The 17677-nt window shown below is 41.5% G+C and overlaps 3 protein-coding genes across 5 annotated transcripts in view; 2 read left to right on the top strand and 1 right to left on the bottom strand.

The window, feature by feature from the left end:
* pigl (phosphatidylinositol glycan anchor biosynthesis, class L) overlaps positions 1-3346 on the top strand; it is a 28033-nt gene extending 24687 nt beyond the window's left edge. Inside the window, exons 6-7 of one of the 3 annotated variants that reach the window (XM_061249008.1) lie at positions 1459-1613; positions 2997-3346. In XM_061249008.1, the coding sequence (XP_061104992.1) occupies positions 1459-1613; positions 2997-3125 (284 nt within the window). In that variant the 3' untranslated portion in view covers positions 3126-3346. Of the gene's footprint in view, positions 1-1452; positions 1614-2996 lie in introns of all 3 variants that reach the window. The other 2 variants (XM_061249007.1, XM_061249009.1) reach the window with 2 other exon arrangements.
* cenpv (centromere protein V) lies at positions 2653-9169 on the bottom strand. The gene is made up of 5 exons (XM_061249010.1): positions 9015-9169; positions 5285-5383; positions 5083-5152; positions 4829-4943; positions 2653-4025 (listed from the first exon to the last, which is right to left on the bottom strand). The coding sequence occupies exons 1-5, from the start codon at positions 9047-9049 to the stop codon at positions 3877-3879; spliced, it is 468 nt and encodes a 155-aa protein (XP_061104994.1). The 5' UTR covers positions 9050-9169; the 3' UTR covers positions 2653-3876.
* Positions 9170-12806: 3637 nt separating this feature from the next.
* On the top strand, positions 12807-16764 carry ubb (ubiquitin B). Its single transcript, XM_061248475.1, has 2 exons — positions 12807-12900; positions 13649-16764. The coding sequence occupies exon 2, from the start codon at positions 13655-13657 to the stop codon at positions 16622-16624; it is 2970 nt and encodes a 989-aa protein (XP_061104459.1). The 5' UTR covers positions 12807-12900; positions 13649-13654; the 3' UTR covers positions 16625-16764.
* The last annotated feature ends 913 nt before the right edge of the window (positions 16765-17677 follow it).

The raw sequence follows: 17677 nt of genomic DNA, 5'->3' as shown, positions 1-17677 counted from the left end.
GTCAGCATCCAGCTGTGCTACAAAAGTTAACTAGATTTGTTAGACAAACAGAGATAACATCAGCAGGGCCATTGTTGTTACCACCGTCTTGTGACTCTTTATTTGATGATTTGTTGTTTTTCCTGTAAACCCTGGGTATCTAGAGGGAAACGTGGAATGGTTCAAGGAGACTCACTAATACAACCTCCTGCACACCATTCAAGTGTAGCCATTCATATTACATCTTGCAATTCTTGTAACACATTGTAATTCTATTTCTGCGATGGACATTGTTTAATAAATTGTATTGATTTGAACCTGCATCCTCTTGACTCGCACCAGTCCTCACTTAGCAATTTAGAGTCCTAACAGACATAGACAACCTAGGATACCTGCACCCTGTACTCACTCGCCTATACACCAGGGCTGTCACAAGATACATAAGTGTATCATTGTAGGCTATACAGGCCACAGGCAAGTCCGCATCTAGATAGCGATCGTATAGAGCCACACCATTGGCAGACATTTGCAGTTCCTTTTGTTGAACTGTTAGAACAGAGGAGCAGTTAAACTTATCTTTTGGAGTCAGATAAACAAGAACAAAATTGAATTAACCCTGTTCCAGTAGCATTGGTCAGACTACACAAGTTTCCTTCACCTCTCAGATACTTTTGGTGTATTTGGGGGTTTCTTACACCACTCTATACAGTCAGGTTCATAAATATTTGGACATTCACAAACTTATTGTTATTTTAGCTGTCTACCACAGGGCATTGGAGAGCATCAAAGTGCGGACTTTCTGCTTTAATTTGAGGGTATTTACCTCTAAATCAGGTGAACAGTGTTGGAATTACAGCCCTTTATATATATAGTCCCCCCAATTTTGTGGGCTCAAAAATAATTGGCCAAATTAATATAATCATAGATTAAATTGTCATTTTTCTTTATACTTGGTTGCATATCCTTTGCATGCGATGACTTCCTGATGTCTCAACATTTCCCTCCTTCAGAGGAGTTCATTGAAGACAGGCAGGTACCGTGTGACTACTAACCAGTTTAAATGTGGGCATCGTCCATTCTCTGGTTTACAAGCTCTGTGTGAGCAACTTTGACTGTGAAACTCAGTATCGTCATCTTCACTGATCGAAGTAGTAGTCCATGTCAGACATTTTGGCAAAGCTCTAAGACAACATAACACATAAGATAACATACAATAACAGAATGACACGAACAAGCCATTTAGCCCAAGCATGCCGTTATTTGTGAAAAAAGACAGGGTTGTAGAAATAAGGCTGCTTCTATATAGGAGATTAGCATCTGGTATCGATGTGATTTATACACATTTTAGGATTAAGTTTTTAATCCTGGTGTGTAAAGTAATCCCCCCCCCCCCCCCCCCCCCCCCACTTTCCAAAATGTACGATGCTTGTTGTTTGTTTTGAGCGTATTTAAAAGCAGAAACTTTTTTGTCAGGAGCAGGTGTCTCTCCCTACCCCACAGGCTGCTGCGTGCTCTCGCTGCAAACGGTAAATGTGATCAGGAAGTACCTTTCCGTCCTGGAGCTTCCCATCACCTGGCTCTGCCGGTCAGACGTCTCCTTCCTCATTGGGTCAGAGGAGTACAAGCAAGCAAAGGTACAGTAAGTCTGTCCCCAGCACAGTTAAAGCACATACTGGGGCAACCAATAGCCTAGTGACTAAGGAGCTTGACTGGGACCAGGAAGGTTGGTGGTTTAAGCTCCAGTGTAGCCACAATAAGATCAGGTGTTGGGCCCTTGAGCAAGGCCATTAACCCCACATTGTTTCAGGGGTAGTGGCCCTGCTTCGTCTAATCAACTAAGTCGCTTTGGATTTTTTTTTTTTTTTATCAGCTAAACTGTAATGTAATGTAAGAATGTGCAGTGGCAGTCATAGGGGTAGGCAACGGCCCTGCAGTAAACGGAACCTATTTTGAAAGGTGTTAATGTGCCACCCCGCATGGTTCTGCACTCTGTAGTGTTGTGCCGCAATGTATCCAGGAACCTTTTAATTGCAATGAACTGAATAATCCAGTGTGGGAGAGGAGGGAGCACAGAGGTGCCGAATTGGGTGCTATTTTCTCCCCTTGTGAAAAAATCCAGTCAATTAACATTTCAAACGATGTGCGAATTCATGCTTTGGTGAGGGTGAGGTGTATGTAGAGTTGCCAGTTACCACCACATGGTGCTGTAGGTGTTTGTGAATAAAACAGAATTGTTATTTTTTTGGTTATTGAGGTCAGTGTTGACTGATCTATTTTTATGTTTTTATGAACAATCTTATTCAAAAATAGCCTTAACTGATAAACTTTAAATGTAAATATATTTAATACCTTTAAAACCTTGAATAAAATGTATTTCAATCTATAAACATGTATGAATTCAAAGGTAATGTGTTTCCCCAATTCAAAGCTTTCTCCTAGAACATAATAAAGCAATGAGTGGTTGTAAATGAAATCAATAGGTTGGATTTAAAATCCTGAGTGGATCATGGCTGTTGTACCATTGTGTAAGGTGTGACCTGAATTGCTTCTGGAAATATCCAGCTATGTACTAGGATAAAATTTAGAATGTGGGTTGCCCTAGATAAGCTCTCTCTTTCTATCGCGCTCTCTCTTTCTCTCACACACAAACACACACAGAAAACATGACTACTTTATGTGTTTATTATTTGCTGTTGCTCAATAAAACTGATTATACACTTTTCCATGGACTAATTCAGGTTACTGGGCACTTACTCTCTGCGTAAGAACATTGGCATTGGCAATAGTAGAGTATAACTGCAACTGCAGTTTAGTTATGAAGAGATTTCTGTACTATACTGTACTATACTATGCTTCTCTCAGTGGTACTACAGTCCAAAACAGTCCATCATAGTTCAGAGATTCAGAGTGCTGAAAGCACAGGCGTTTGTGTACCGTTACGTGCTGTTGGTATAGTGGAAATACAGCCAGCAGTTGTTTACATGAATGACTCTGTTTATCTCCCCCCTTTTCTCCAGAGGGCCATGTTTTGTCACCGGAGCCAGCTTCTGTGGTTTCGCCACCTCTACTTGCTGCTTTCCCGTTACATGTTCACCAACACATTCCAAGTTATCTCTCAGGAAGAAAAAGACTGGAAAATCTATTAGCTTCTCATTTCAGTCATGAGCCTATGGTTCACTGCTAATCTTTTGTTACTTTGGAGATCTTATAATGATTCCTTTATGTGCACTGAATCTAACATGTCACAACACTGTTTTATGTGTAAGGGGGATAAGCACTGATTATGAATGTATGGTGTCATGGCTTTAATTTCTTTCCTTATTGTTAATACTTTTTGAGGCCTTCAATAAACATTTTGCATATCTGACACACGTTTCTGATTTTCTCTGCCAGGCAGTACATTTTAAATGTATACTTGAATACATTTGTGTTCTGACTTTGAATTAATGCCAGTTAATATCATGTTTGATATTGAACAAAACTTGAAATGTTCAGTCCGACCAATGACAGTGGGTCAGGAGTCCAATTGAGCAACGTTTTTTTCTTTATTTCTGGTTTTGTAAAAAAAGAAAAAAACACATATTGTGTACATACTGTATTTGCTGTCTAGTGATCAGAGGTGGAAAATCCAGGTATTTTTAGCGTAATTCTTTAGCCAGGAGGTAGAACTACTTACTGCAATCTGCTGGCTGAGTTCATGGGTGGAAGAAGCACATGGCAAGACTATTACTTTCTGACCCCTGGACTTTCCACCTCTGCTTGTGATTTAAATCTATATCTCACCAATTGCCTCATCTCAGATAACATGTACTGACATTACTTCCAGGAATTCTGACGGAAACAACCCGTCACTGAACAATGAAAAACTAGATTTCCAGCCAAAAACAAGCTTTTTTTTTATCTTGATGTGTGTTGCTCAGCCTCAACTTTGGACATGCTCCCGATGTTCTGGTGTGCCTCCATACTCTCCTCCCACTTCTCACCACAGAAGTCTTCCACCGTTACACTGCGCACAGTGCCAGGATCCAAGCAGTGTGGTGCCACGCCTGGAAAGACAAACTACCTGTTTAAATTTTGTCCTGTGCACAAGACTGTAGAAAACAATATTGAGTGCCTGGGATGTCACCCTCTGACTTGTGAAAAGCTTTTTGAAACGGCGGAAGTCAAGTTTTCTGGCACCATCATGTTGTGTGATTAGGATCCAGAGACCGAGTAGAGCAATTAACATTAACATTAATGACATTTGGCAGACGCTCTTATCCAGGGCGATGTACATTTGATTAGACGAAGCAGGAGACAATTCTCCACTGGAGCAATGCGGGGTTAAAGGCCTTGCTCAAGGGCCCAATGGCTGTGCAGATCTTATAGTGGCTACACCGGGGACCTTGCGGGTCGCAATCATGTACCTTAACCACTACGCTACAGACAGCCTTTATATGGGCAGGCCTTTATATGGGCATGGAAGTCCACGAAGTTCAGCTCGTCCACTAACCGTCAGAGAGAGAGAGAGTGATTTGGCAGTGACGCAGTTTCAAACTGTCCCTGATTTGTCCACAAAGTTTCACGATACTGTTCTAATAACACAATAACTTAAATCTGTTCACAGGGAGACATCAGATAAAGACTTGATTGCAACTACATTGTCTTGTGTGAAAAAATTTTTTTTTGACTATTTTTACTGTATAGTTACCACTGACTTGGGTGACATTGGGTGGCTGACAGAACCTATACTGGAGCCCACCGTAGTGCCGATAGTGAGCAAGCTCTTAACAAGACGTCTCCCAAACAAACAAGACCAAGTGAGCTTCATCTTCATTACATTCAAATGAGTGATATAGTCTATCCTTACCATATCCATCAGGATTGGAACGAGGGGTGTAAAAACTCTGAACTCCACAAGTTTTGCAGAAAGTGTGCTTGGCGATGTGCGTGTTAAATGTGTACGTGGTCAAATTCTCAGAGCCCTGTGGGACATTAAATAAGTAAATGTTATTAATACTGACAAAGAGAAGGCAGACCAGAAGAAATACATGTGAGTGTGTGCTTTCACAAATGTATATTTAGAAAAAAACATGGTGAGCATGCTGCAAACATGTTGTTTACCTGCAAGAGAGTGAACCAACGTTTTGGTACTATGAAATGGCGGTTCTGTTTCTTCGTACAGATGCTGCAGCTGAGTGAGAAAAGAAGCATGTTAAGGTGGCTGTTGTGAAGCTTTCAATATGTATTATACCAGCAGAGGCCAGTGTGCTATTTGAAGGCTCTAATTCTACTGCTGGGATCACTGATGAGATGTTGTACATACTTGCAATTAAAGACGTGTAGATCTGGCGAACTCCACACCTGAAAACGGACTGCCCCACAATGGCATCCGCCGGTATGCATCACGCACCCCGTGTTCTCACTGTAAACAGATTCACCATGTTGACTACAGTTACAAAATCTTGTATTCTGTCAACCTTCCAGTCCCCTACAAGTAAGCGCTCAGTGGTTTAGCCCCACCATGGTCTGTCATGCCGCTATCTGAGTTGACCGAAGTTTGATTGCCACCAAACTTGTGTGGAGGCGGATATGAGTAGCTACGATAACAGGAAATATGTTGTACAATATTAGCTTTTTAGCATTTTTTTAACTTGCTGTTGCTAGCTTGTTCATTTATATCCAAAATATTTTTTTCATGGAGCTAACAGCTAGTGACTTTGTTAACTGTGGGTTATGTGGGTTTATGTTATCTGTTACCGAGCTGGCTTTGTCATCTGGCCATCAACGGAATCTAATTAGCCAATACAGTCCCCTCCAAAAGTATTGGAACAGCAAGGCCAATTCCTTTGTTTTGGAAATATACTGAATACATTTTGGGTTGAGATAAAAAGATGAACACAAGACAAGAATTTCAGCTTTTATTTCCTGGTATTTACACCTAGATGTGTTAACCTACTTAGAACATAGTACCTTTGGTATTAGACCACCCAATGTTTAGGTGAGCAAAAGTATTGGAACAGAGAGTATAAGTGAATGAAAGTAAATAACACTCAATATTTGGTAGCATATCCCTTGCTTGCAATAACTGCATCAAGCCTGTGACCCATTGACATCACCAAACTGTTGCATTCTTCTTTTGTGATGCTTTTCCAGGCTTTTACTGCAGCCTTCAGGAAGGGGGAAGGGATTAGTGAGCCCACTCTAGAAACAGCCATGCAAGCCCAAGCCATGACATTTTCTCCACCATGCTTCACAGATGAGCTTGTATGTGTTGGATCATGAGCAGATCCCTTTTTTTATCCACACTTTTGCCATTCCATCACTTTGGTAGAGGTTAATCTTGGTCTTATTAGTCCATAAAAAATTGTTCCAGAACTTTTGTGGCTCATCTCTGTACTTCTTCGCAAATTGTAATCTTGCCTTTCTTACTACTGACGAGTGGTATAGCCTATATATTGCTGCTCTCTTTTAACGGTTGATTGAGATACCCTGCCCTGTGAAGATTGTTTATGATGTCACTGACTGATGTTTTGGGGGTTTTCTTCACAGCTCTCACAATATTTCTATCACCAACTGCTGTTGTTTTCCTTGGTCGACCTGTTCAATGTCTGTTGCTCAGTAAGGCAGCGGTTTCTTTCTTTTTCAGGACATTCTAAGTTGTTGTACAAGCTAACCACAATGCTTGTGCAATGGCTCTGGTCGATTTCCCTCTTTTCTAAGCTTAAAAATGGCTTGTTTTGCTCCCAAAGACAGCGCTCTTGGTCTTCATGTTGTTTTATTTTTTATAACACAAATGCAGTCTTCACAGGCAAAACCAAATGCCAAGTAGGCATTCAGAACTATGTATTGTTTAGTCAATCAATCTAACAGGACACATCTGAGCAACAAGAAACACCTGTCAGTCACATGTTCCAATTGCTTTGCTCACCTAAAAATTGGGTTGTCTGCTACAAAAGGCAATATATTCTAAGTTGTTTAACAAATTTAGATAAAAATACCAGAAATAAAAGCTGACATTTGCATGTCATCTCATGTACATCTTTTGACCTCAAACTCAATTTTCTTCAGCAATTTAATTGACATTGATGTTTTAGCCAATAAAAACAACAACCATGTTCTGCAATGTCCATTTCAGTGTCCAGACTTAAATCCCATGACAAAACTGTAGAGGGGGGTATCCCAAGGATATCATTGATTATGAATATTTCTGCATGGAGGAACGATCAAAAATGTGTTCGCAAACCATATCACAATTATAGGACTTTTGGCTGTTATTTTGCCACGGGTGTTTGCACAAATTATTAAACCATGGGTGCCAATAACTGTGGAACCTGTATTTTATTATTACTTGATTCCATTGATTAATTCCATTGAATCATTAATAAAGCGCACTACTTTACGCGACTGTATTATTTTTTAAGTTTGCAGCACTTTTTCCTGAAGATTTATCAAGGGTGCCAATAATTCCGGAGCCCAATGTATGCTTGCAGTGGAGACACATATTATTATCAATATGAAAATGTGCTTATCTGACCACATCTAATCTAGTAACAGGTGTAACTACTATTAATCCTTCATAGGGCTCTTTATAGTCTTTTTATAGTCAATATGTGTTTATTTATGTTACATTTACATTTTTGTCATTTGCCAGACGCTTTTAATCCAAAGCGATTTACAAGTGCATAGGTTCTTCCACAAGTTAAAGCATCACATCCATAACTAGTAAAATACACATGAAGTGTTGTTCTAAACATAGTCATCATCAGTGAAATGTTTTTATTTTTTTGGGGTTAGACAAGAGGGATAGGGATATCAGAAAGGGGGGCCGGGGAAATCAGGGGGGAGGACTAAGGTACAGTTTGAAAAGGTGTGTTTTTAGTCTGCGTCGAAATAGGGGGAGGGATTCTGCTGTCCTGACAGTGGTAGGCAATTCATTCCACCACTGAGGAACCAGAATGGAAAACAGGCATGAACGTACAGCCTGACCGCCAGGTAGACCAGAGTGGTCTAGCTGGGGAGTAGGGAGTGATTAAGCATTGTATGTAAGGTGGGGCAGTCCCCTTAGCAGCCTGAAATGCCAACACTAGGGCCTTGAATCAAATGTTTTAGTAGATATTTAATGGGAAATAATAGATTTCTGTTATTTCAAATGAAAAGTAATGGATTTTTATCAACAACGTCCATGTCCCACTGACTAACCCAATGCCAAATAATTATGTTGTTCATGCCACATAGGGAAAACCTCTTTTTGTGGTCAATGTATACCTATTTGTACTTTAACCCCTTAAGTATCACCCCTTTTCTTGACACAGGCTAAAATGGTTACTATTCTTGAACCCTTATTGCTACAGGCATAATTCTCTTCTGAAAGGCAACCCTTTCGAGTTTGTTTTCCAAGAGTCAGAATTACTATAACTATTATGAAAGCAAAGTTATAGAAGCCCAAACAGAGTGGAAGGGGAGGCATTTTTTCTCATTGAAAAGATTTTCAGTTTTTTTAATGGATGCAGAATATTGTGGTTGGGGCTGATGCGGTTCGAAAGGACACATGGAAACTAAATGATATTATCGTTCTTGTGATGTGTGAAATACTGCATTTCAATCTGCGTTAAACCCCTTTAATGACCATGGATTATTTCTTAACTTTCATAAATCATGAGCCAAATGGATAAATTAAATGTTCTGCCTTTATTTTAAAATGCTCTACATCAGAACACACTTCTTCTACAATGTGTTACAATAGTCATTTCGAAACTGTTGACGATATTTTTTTCGTAATATTAAAGTGCAAGGAAAGGTCATGAAAGACCTTGTGCCGCGTTCTCTGAGCTCCCCTGATTACGAAACAAGTATTTTGAGGACTGTGGCAATAGCCCGTTGAAGTCCGAAAATCAAGTATCGAATATAAAACTAACTTTCAATTTTCAATAAATGTTTCAATTTGATTCTGTGCAGCAACAGCATTATAGTAGCCTACTAGCATAGGCTTAGCTAGGCCGTATGTATCTCAAGGGTTTGCTATTTGCGAAGCAACGTGCTTTCAAGCCACGTACCTTTGACCAAGTCCTGTTTTTGTGGCATTTGCCATGAGATAAATCTTTTTCAACGAAGTTTTATAATATAAAAACAATACGCCGCATTCATTTGTTCCTAAACTTGTTTAGGTGGCGGTTCTTCCTTCCGCGATCTCACGTTATGTCAGCAATGGCCATTGGACAGAACCATAGAGCGTATAAGAAACTGGAGAGGCAGGTGGAGCCAGAAGTTGCAGAAACCAACCCGCAGTAACTCTCAATTTTCCCATAGGCTATATGGAAAAAATAAAATATGCTGCATTTTTCTGCCAAACTAAGGGGGTTGATGTCAAATTTTCAGCCCAGTTAAACCCAAAATACATATAAGAATAAGAATCAGCGCGAACGAACGACCATTGTTTTATTCCTCGCGAGTCAACACTAGATTCTTGTTTGGTCAAAATGTGACTCAACATATGACTCTGAATGGTGGATGAATAGCCTACAAAGTGAGTTAACTATACCGAGATCGTGTTGTGTTTGGGACTGCAATGCCAAACTTAATCAGCGGATTGGGATTTTTCCGATTCTTGAAAGGGAGGATAACCCAGATCCGACAGTCCATTTACAGGGGGGTCTCAGTTTTGACAGATGCTGTCAGGCGCTCTCAGGTCAATGACAGGTGACAAAGTGTCAGAAATGTATGAAATTCAGGGTAATTACACAGTAGGCCTATTACAGAAATTTAAGTATCTTTTCAAGTAAATATCTTGTAGTCATTTAATAATTAAAAATAATAATGAGTCTCTAACATAACACGTGAAATGTATTCCAGAAATGTGTTTACGTTTTGCTATTTCTATATGTTTGATCAACAGATAATACCTTTTTGGTCCTAAGGAACTAAATAAAGACCTCTTTTTGTGATTGCACGTGGGCCTCCTGTGATCCCTTTTCCATTTTAAACCTGTTTGTCATAAGTGCTTGGTAAGAAGTCATGAGACTATCAGGAGGCACTCCCTGCAAGCACTGTGACTGGTGCTGTGATATGTGGTACAGCAGGTTTCTGTTAGGTAATTGGAGGGAATATTTTCCTTCAAAAGGACAAACAAAGTACAAACAGTAGCCTGTGTAGTTACAAGTCCAACCCTGACCTTGAAGAAAGAGTGACGTGGCATACAACGGCTCACATGTAAAATAGGGCATGGATAATGTCTCAAGACTATATTGTCACAAATAAATACACTGCTACCATTTCTTAAAAACAAGTCACTCCACATGGTCATTCTAAATAGCCACCTCCTAGTTCTGAACAACCAAAAATAAACAAAGTGAATAATGGCCAAGGCTGCAAAAATGATGGGTCTGAGTTATGCTATACCAGTTTTTAGTCTTTCTTGTTGTGTATGTATGTCATTTGACACAGAATTGTATTACTGTGTAAGGGGTTAATAATAATAATAATAATAATAATAATAATAATAATAATAATAATAATCTTTATTGTCAACAATTGTGGAAATTTGCCTTCGGCTTCACAGGTTGGTTAAAATAAATAAATCCAACATGTTTTATTCCAGCATTGTAAAGTTGTAAAGATGTCATTAACTGGAAGTTGCCATAGAGATTTGGTTTTAAATTGAAACTCAAATAGTCACAGACCTACAAATAGTCAGAGTTTATAAAACAAACACATTGATATAAAGCTATGTAACAACATTCGTCTACTTCAGAAGTTTCTGCATTTTTAAATTTTTCCTGTGCTTCACATTTCCAGTCTTGTTTTACTTTAAATCAAATTAAACATAACACATTAAACCAAAATAAGCAGGATATTTCTGTTACTTCATGTGCAAAAAAACAAAAAACAGGTGTTACATTTCAGGCTCAATGTCCCTATGCTTGGTGAAGATACATACTGTACATGATCTTTGCCTTGACTGCATTCTGAGCTATATTAGTATCCCTATAAATAATATGTCTGCTCTCTCTTATTAGTCACCCAGCCTGATATAGAAACAGGACAAAATTATCCCCATCAACATATGTCCAATATTAGTGCACACTCTGTCTTAAATGAAAAAATTAACGGGTCTTATCCCACTCTTTTTGGAGGGGGGGTATATAAACAAATCCTTATATCAACTGTTTGTTTCCTATGATACTGTATATATCGCAATACTGGCTCAGCAGGGATATCTAGATTATCTAGGTGGCAGCTGTTTGTATTGCTTGAGGACCTGACCTCAAAAACCTGACTCTGCAGTTAGGTTAATTGTTTAACAGCAAGTCAGGGAGCAAATACAGGAAGGCCAAGAAACATTTTCAACAAACTCTGACTTTGGAATCTTCTTTTGGAGCCATTCCACTCTCCATTACATAAAAATTGCTCTTAAACCTTGATCATAATACAATTTGGTACATAGTCTTTCATTAGAACATATAAACATACATGTTTAGAACATGTATAAAATAGCTTACAGTTTTGGTTGCATTGCAATGGCAGTGAAGCAATAAAGCCTGTCTTGAGCAACTTTCTTAACCCTTGTTTAATACTAAATTAAGTGTTAAATTGTAATTGAGGTTTCTTGTGTACAGCTGTTATCTTTTTGGTTATTGAATGTTGTTCAGTACTGAAAGAACAGCTTCACAAAAGGGAAAGGCGGAGGATTGAGACAGGGCCACATTTTCTTGAGCGCTGACCTACTTTACTCTAGCAGACAAGTCAGCTGACAACATGCTTGTGAATCACGTTGCCATCGGTCTACATTCGAGCAGCGCATTACTTACTATATAAAGACGTTTGGATAGTTTATAGTTGAAGCTAATGGCCGCTATGATATATACAGCGTCTGTATACCGCTGTATCTGTGACATTTAGAAACAAAAAACACGTAGAACCCGTTCCTAAGAAGGGTGTGGACTTTGAGCAACAAAGTTGAAAGGTTTTGTTTTTCTGCATAGCAACCTGGCGACAATAAATGGCCATATGCTGAGTCACAAGCGCAGGAATTCCTTCCACATGGTTACACTTACAGTATAATCATTAAATAACGTCTTTTCAATGTTTCTATGTTTTAGGCGAGGCGAAACACGAGTTTACCAAGCAATACAGGATAATTACATTCTATACAATTATTTACAGGACTAAGAATCAAATAGGAAAACATTAAATGTATTGAATGTGCTAACATTCAATTAAGCTGATGTAAGACTAGCATGCTAACCTAAAACCTTTCAGATATCTATGTAACTCCTGTATGAACTAAAATAAGTAGCTACATTTCATGACGCTAAACATGTATCTTCAGAAAACTGTCATGACGTCCAGACAGGTGACGTAACGACAGACTAATTATTTTCTCTTGGCAATATTCCCTTATTATGAACAGGATATATTCCCGATGATTCCAGATCCTGAACATTTCTCAATGTTTTCACTTGATAGTGTCCTTGGGTGATACCATCGAAATGATACACAATCCTCCAATCGTACATGAGACAAACAACCTAACTGGCCAATCCGTGACTGAGGGTGGGCTTTCACTTGAAATCCTTCTCGCACTTTCTAGACTTCTTTAACTGGACTGCATATTACTCCGCATTTTGTTTTACTTAAAAAAGTATTATTATGAGTCAATACGTTTTAATAAATTAACTCTAAAACATGTCCCAACAACATATTGGTATTTTAAGTAAAACGTTAGGTTTAGAAATGAAGATACAACGCTTGAAATACGCTTGATCTATTTTTTACAGCGGATGGATATGTCATATGACGCGATCTAACGTCACTTCGTTTGTTTGCATAAATACAGTAGGCGCTTGAGCTGGGGAGCAGTTTCAACAAAGGAGCAGTAGGAAGGCGATATACGTGAAAAGAAGATAATTCTACAGTGCGATTTGAAAGGGGAAAAAAAAATAGGTAAGTTGCTCAAATTTATCTCTATCAATATAGAAAATATTGTTTTCCTGTTTCGTTTTGGTAGGCGGGTTACCGAGTTGAGAATACATGTATTCTAGTGTAAGGTAACGTTAACTCCCAGGCTAATCATATCGTCGGAAGTGCGCCAGCGTATTTTTTAAACCTAAAATGGTTAACTTGTATTTCACGGTTAGCTGAAACGTATTCGTTGGTACTGGTGTGGTAACTTAGCAGGTCGACTGTTTTTGGTAGTAGAAAAAATTCAGTTCTTTGCGTTTAACTTGATTTATTGTTTAGCCAGCTAACCGTTAGTTATCTGCCTAGCCTAGCCTGTTCGCTTCATGAAAATGCTGATTCACTTTTAAGAACTGAGTAAAGAACCCGGATGTCAAAATGGCGTTGACTAGCTAGATTCCGCTCTAACGTGACGCAGTATCGAGACTCGTTTACATTTCCCATTCCCATTAAATCGCTTAAGTCCGTGAATGTGCAGCAGAACAATATGATGGGAAATTATTTTTGTTAAAAGAAAAAGTTGTATAGCTGGATTTTACGTCAGGGTAAATGGTTGACCCGATTCTTTGACCATGTACTGTATACCAAATATTAAACTGTGTATGATTATTTTTCAATTACCAATATTTCATAGGAAATTGGTTGTAATATGTTTAACTTCTGTGAAACTTGAGTCAAATAAAATTATGTTTGCGGTGGCAGTAATTTTTCATTTTTCTGTTCTCCCCACCAGGTCAAAATGCAGATCTTCGTCAAAACCCTCACAGGCAAAACTATTACCCTGGAGGTGGAGCCCAGCGACACCATTGAGAACGTGAAGGCCAAGATCCAGGACAAAGAAGGCATTCCCCCTGACCAGCAGAGGCTGATCTTCGCCGGCAAGCAGCTGGAAGATGGCCGCACCCTATCCGACTACAACATCCAGAAAGAATCCACCCTGCACTTGGTGCTTCGTCTCAGGGGCGGCATGCAGATCTTCGTCAAAACCCTCACAGGCAAAACTATTACCCTGGAGGTGGAGCCCAGCGACACCATTGAGAACGTGAAGGCCAAGATCCAGGACAAAGAAGGCATTCCCCCTGACCAGCAGAGGCTGATCTTCGCCGGCAAGCAGCTGGAAGATGGCCGCACCCTATCCGACTACAACATCCAGAAAGAATCCACCCTGCACTTGGTGCTTCGTCTCAGGGGCGGCATGCAGATCTTCGTCAAAACCCTCACAGGCAAAACTATTACCCTGGAGGTGGAGCCCAGCGACACCATTGAGAACGTGAAGGCCAAGATCCAGGACAAAGAAGGCATTCCCCCTGACCAGCAGAGGCTGATCTTCGCCGGCAAGCAGCTGGAAGATGGCCGCACCCTATCCGACTACAACATCCAGAAAGAATCCACCCTGCACTTGGTGCTTCGTCTCAGGGGCGGCATGCAGATCTTCGTCAAAACCCTCACAGGCAAAACTATTACCCTGGAGGTGGAGCCCAGCGACACCATTGAGAACGTGAAGGCCAAGATCCAGGACAAAGAAGGCATTCCCCCTGACCAGCAGAGGCTGATCTTCGCCGGCAAGCAGCTGGAAGATGGCCGCACCCTATCCGACTACAACATCCAGAAAGAATCCACCCTGCACTTGGTGCTTCGTCTCAGGGGCGGCATGCAGATCTTCGTCAAAACCCTCACAGGCAAAACCATTACCCTGGAGGTGGAGCCCAGCGACACCATTGAGAACGTGAAGGCCAAGATCCAGGACAAAGAAGGCATTCCCCCTGACCAGCAGAGGCTGATCTTCGCCGGCAAGCAGCTGGAAGATGGCCGCACCCTATCCGACTACAACATCCAGAAAGAATCCACCCTGCACTTGGTGCTTCGTCTCAGGGGCGGCATGCAGATCTTCGTCAAAACCCTCACAGGCAAAACCATTACCCTGGAGGTGGAGCCCAGCGACACCATTGAGAACGTGAAGGCCAAGATCCAGGACAAAGAAGGCATTCCCCCTGACCAGCAGAGGCTGATCTTCGCCGGCAAGCAGCTGGAAGATGGCCGCACCCTGTCCGACTACAACATCCAGAAAGAATCCACCCTGCACTTGGTGCTTCGTCTCAGGGGCGGCATGCAGATCTTCGTCAAAACCCTCACAGGCAAAACCATTACCCTGGAGGTGGAGCCCAGCGACACCATTGAGAACGTGAAGGCCAAGATCCAGGACAAAGAAGGCATTCCCCCTGACCAGCAGAGGCTGATCTTCGCCGGCAAGCAGCTGGAAGATGGCCGCACCCTGTCCGACTACAACATCCAGAAAGAATCCACCCTGCACTTGGTGCTTCGTCTCAGGGGCGGCATGCAGATCTTCGTCAAAACCCTCACAGGCAAAACCATTACCCTGGAGGTGGAGCCCAGTGACACCATTGAGAACGTGAAGGCCAAGATCCAGGACAAAGAAGGCATTCCCCCTGACCAGCAGAGGCTGATCTTCGCCGGCAAGCAGCTGGAAGATGGCCGCACCCTATCCGACTACAACATCCAGAAAGAATCCACCCTGCACTTGGTGCTTCGTCTCAGGGGCGGCATGCAGATCTTCGTCAAAACCCTCACAGGCAAAACTATTACCCTGGAGGTGGAGCCCAGCGACACCATTGAGAACGTGAAGGCCAAGATCCAGGACAAAGAAGGCATTCCCCCTGACCAGCAGAGGCTGATCTTCGCCGGCAAGCAGCTGGAAGATGGCCGCACCCTATCCGACTACAACATCCAGAAAGAATCCACCCTGCACTTGGTGCTTCGTCTCAGGGGCGGCATGCAGATCTTCGTCAAAACCCTCACAGGCAAAACTATTACCCTGGAGGTGGAGCCCAGCGACACCATTGAGAACGTGAAGGCCAAGATCCAGGACAAAGAAGGCATTCCCCCTGACCAGCAGAGGCTGATCTTCGCCGGCAAGCAGCTGGAAGATGGCCGCACCCTATCCGACTACAACATCCAGAAAGAATCCACCCTGCACTTGGTGCTTCGTCTCAGGGGCGGCATGCAGATCTTCGTCAAAACCCTCACAGGCAAAACCATTACCCTGGAGGTGGAGCCCAGCGACACCATTGAGAACGTGAAGGCCAAGATCCAGGACAAAGAAGGCATTCCCCCTGACCAGCAGAGGCTGATCTTTGCCGGCAAGCAGCTGGAAGATGGCCGCACCCTGTCCGACTACAACATCCAGAAAGAATCCACCCTGCACTTGGTGCTTCGTCTCAGGGGCGGCATGCAGATCTTCGTCAAAACCCTCACAGGCAAAACCATTACCCTGGAGGTGGAGCCCAGCGACACCATTGAGAACGTGAAGGCCAAGATCCAGGACAAAGAAGGCATTCCCCCTGACCAGCAGAGGCTGATCTTCGCCGGCAAGCAGCTGGAAGATGGCCGCACCCTATCCGACTACAACATCCAGAAAGAATCCACCCTGCACTTGGTGCTTCGTCTCAGGGGCGGCATGCAGATCTTCGTCAAAACCCTCACAGGCAAAACCATTACCCTGGAGGTGGAGCCCAGCGACACCATTGAGAACGTGAAGGCCAAGATCCAGGACAAAGAAGGCATTCCCCCTGACCAGCAGAGGCTGATCTTCGCCGGCAAGCAGCTGGAAGATGGCCGCACCCTGTCCGACTACAACATCCAGAAAGAATCCACTCTGCACTTAGTGCTCCGTCTCCGAGGGGGCCAGTAAATGTCCCCTTCTCCTGTTCATTGTGTGTTTATTTGCTGATTTGTTTTTTTTTTTGTTTTTTTTCACTTTCATTTTTTTGTTTTTAAAAAATTTTAAAAAAGATGTTTAATGTCAAATAAAACATGTTAAAACCTGCTAAACTTCCTTGTCTATTTTGTGTGGGGTGGGGTGAGTTTGCTGATGGAATAGATTTGTTTAACAGTGTAGCGCCATCTGACAACAAAAATTTGACCTTCTACTGTGTCACCCCTGAGATGACACTGTAAAATTCCTGCAATTAATTCAAATCCGTCAAATCCCCCCGTTTTCTTTATGGAAAATCTTATGACTTCTTTACAAAAACCTAAACCTTGCTGTTTTTCTTTCTTTCTTTAAAAAAAATTAAAATCAGTGCACTAAGTGATGGGTAATAATAATGATGCAGGTTTAATCAAATTAAGGGCTTTTAGTAAGGGTCAGTAATTTTTCACCCCTGTGGACACGGGATGTCCCATGGGCTGAGTTTAATAGCTCTGCTTTACAGTAAGGGTGACTTCTGAATTACCTGTGAGTCAGCAAATGGATATGGTAACTCAGTCACTCGGGGGATTTCCAAATATGGCATTACAAAAACCTACTCCTGATTTTCTGTAAATATTGACTCTCACCTTGACATTGATGGAACTGCAGTGCTGTAATCATGGGTTTTGTCATTGTGGAGATCTGAGCCTGTTCAGATTACTTGAGGATACTAAAAGTTTTGGTTCAATCAGAAGATCTGCCAAGTTATTAATCTTTTAATTTTGTTCATACATGCCTATTTCCTTGGCCAGATTTGACATTGTGGCAGTACAGCCTTTTCTTGCCACCAGGTGGAAGAAGAACATTACACCAAAGATTACACAATTACACACTATTCTGGTTACCATTTCATCCTTCCAGTATTCCTTCATTGTATTTCTGCTGTTTCCAATATTAAGGTGCTTTGTCATTACAGGTAATGTTAATAGCTTGGAATAACACAAATCACAACAGTATGTTTATTAAAGCTACACAATACAATCTGACGGTAAA

Source organism: Conger conger, chromosome 7, assembly GCF_963514075.1.
Source record: "Conger conger chromosome 7, fConCon1.1, whole genome shotgun sequence".
Taxonomy (NCBI): Eukaryota; Metazoa; Chordata; class Actinopteri; order Anguilliformes; family Congridae; genus Conger; species Conger conger.
The sequence above is the reverse complement of the archived record's forward strand: the minus strand, read 5'-3'. Positions and strand labels throughout refer to the sequence as shown.

Excerpts from the sequence above, each read along its gene's own strand:
- cenpv (XM_061249010.1), bottom strand. The coding sequence starts at position 9,049 with ATGGCAAATGCCACAAAAACAGGACTTGGTCAAAG. Across the intron at positions 5,153-5,284 it reads CTACACGTCTTTAATTGCAA|CTGCAGCATCTGTACGAAGA; the intron begins GTATGTACAACA and ends TTTCTCACTCAG. Across the intron at positions 4,944-5,082 it reads GTTGGTTCACTCTCTTGCAG|GGCTCTGAGAATTTGACCAC; the intron begins GTAAACAACATG and ends AATGTCCCACAG.
- ubb (XM_061248475.1), top strand. The coding sequence starts at position 13,655 with ATGCAGATCTTCGTCAAAACCCTCACAGGCAAAACTATTACCCTGGAG.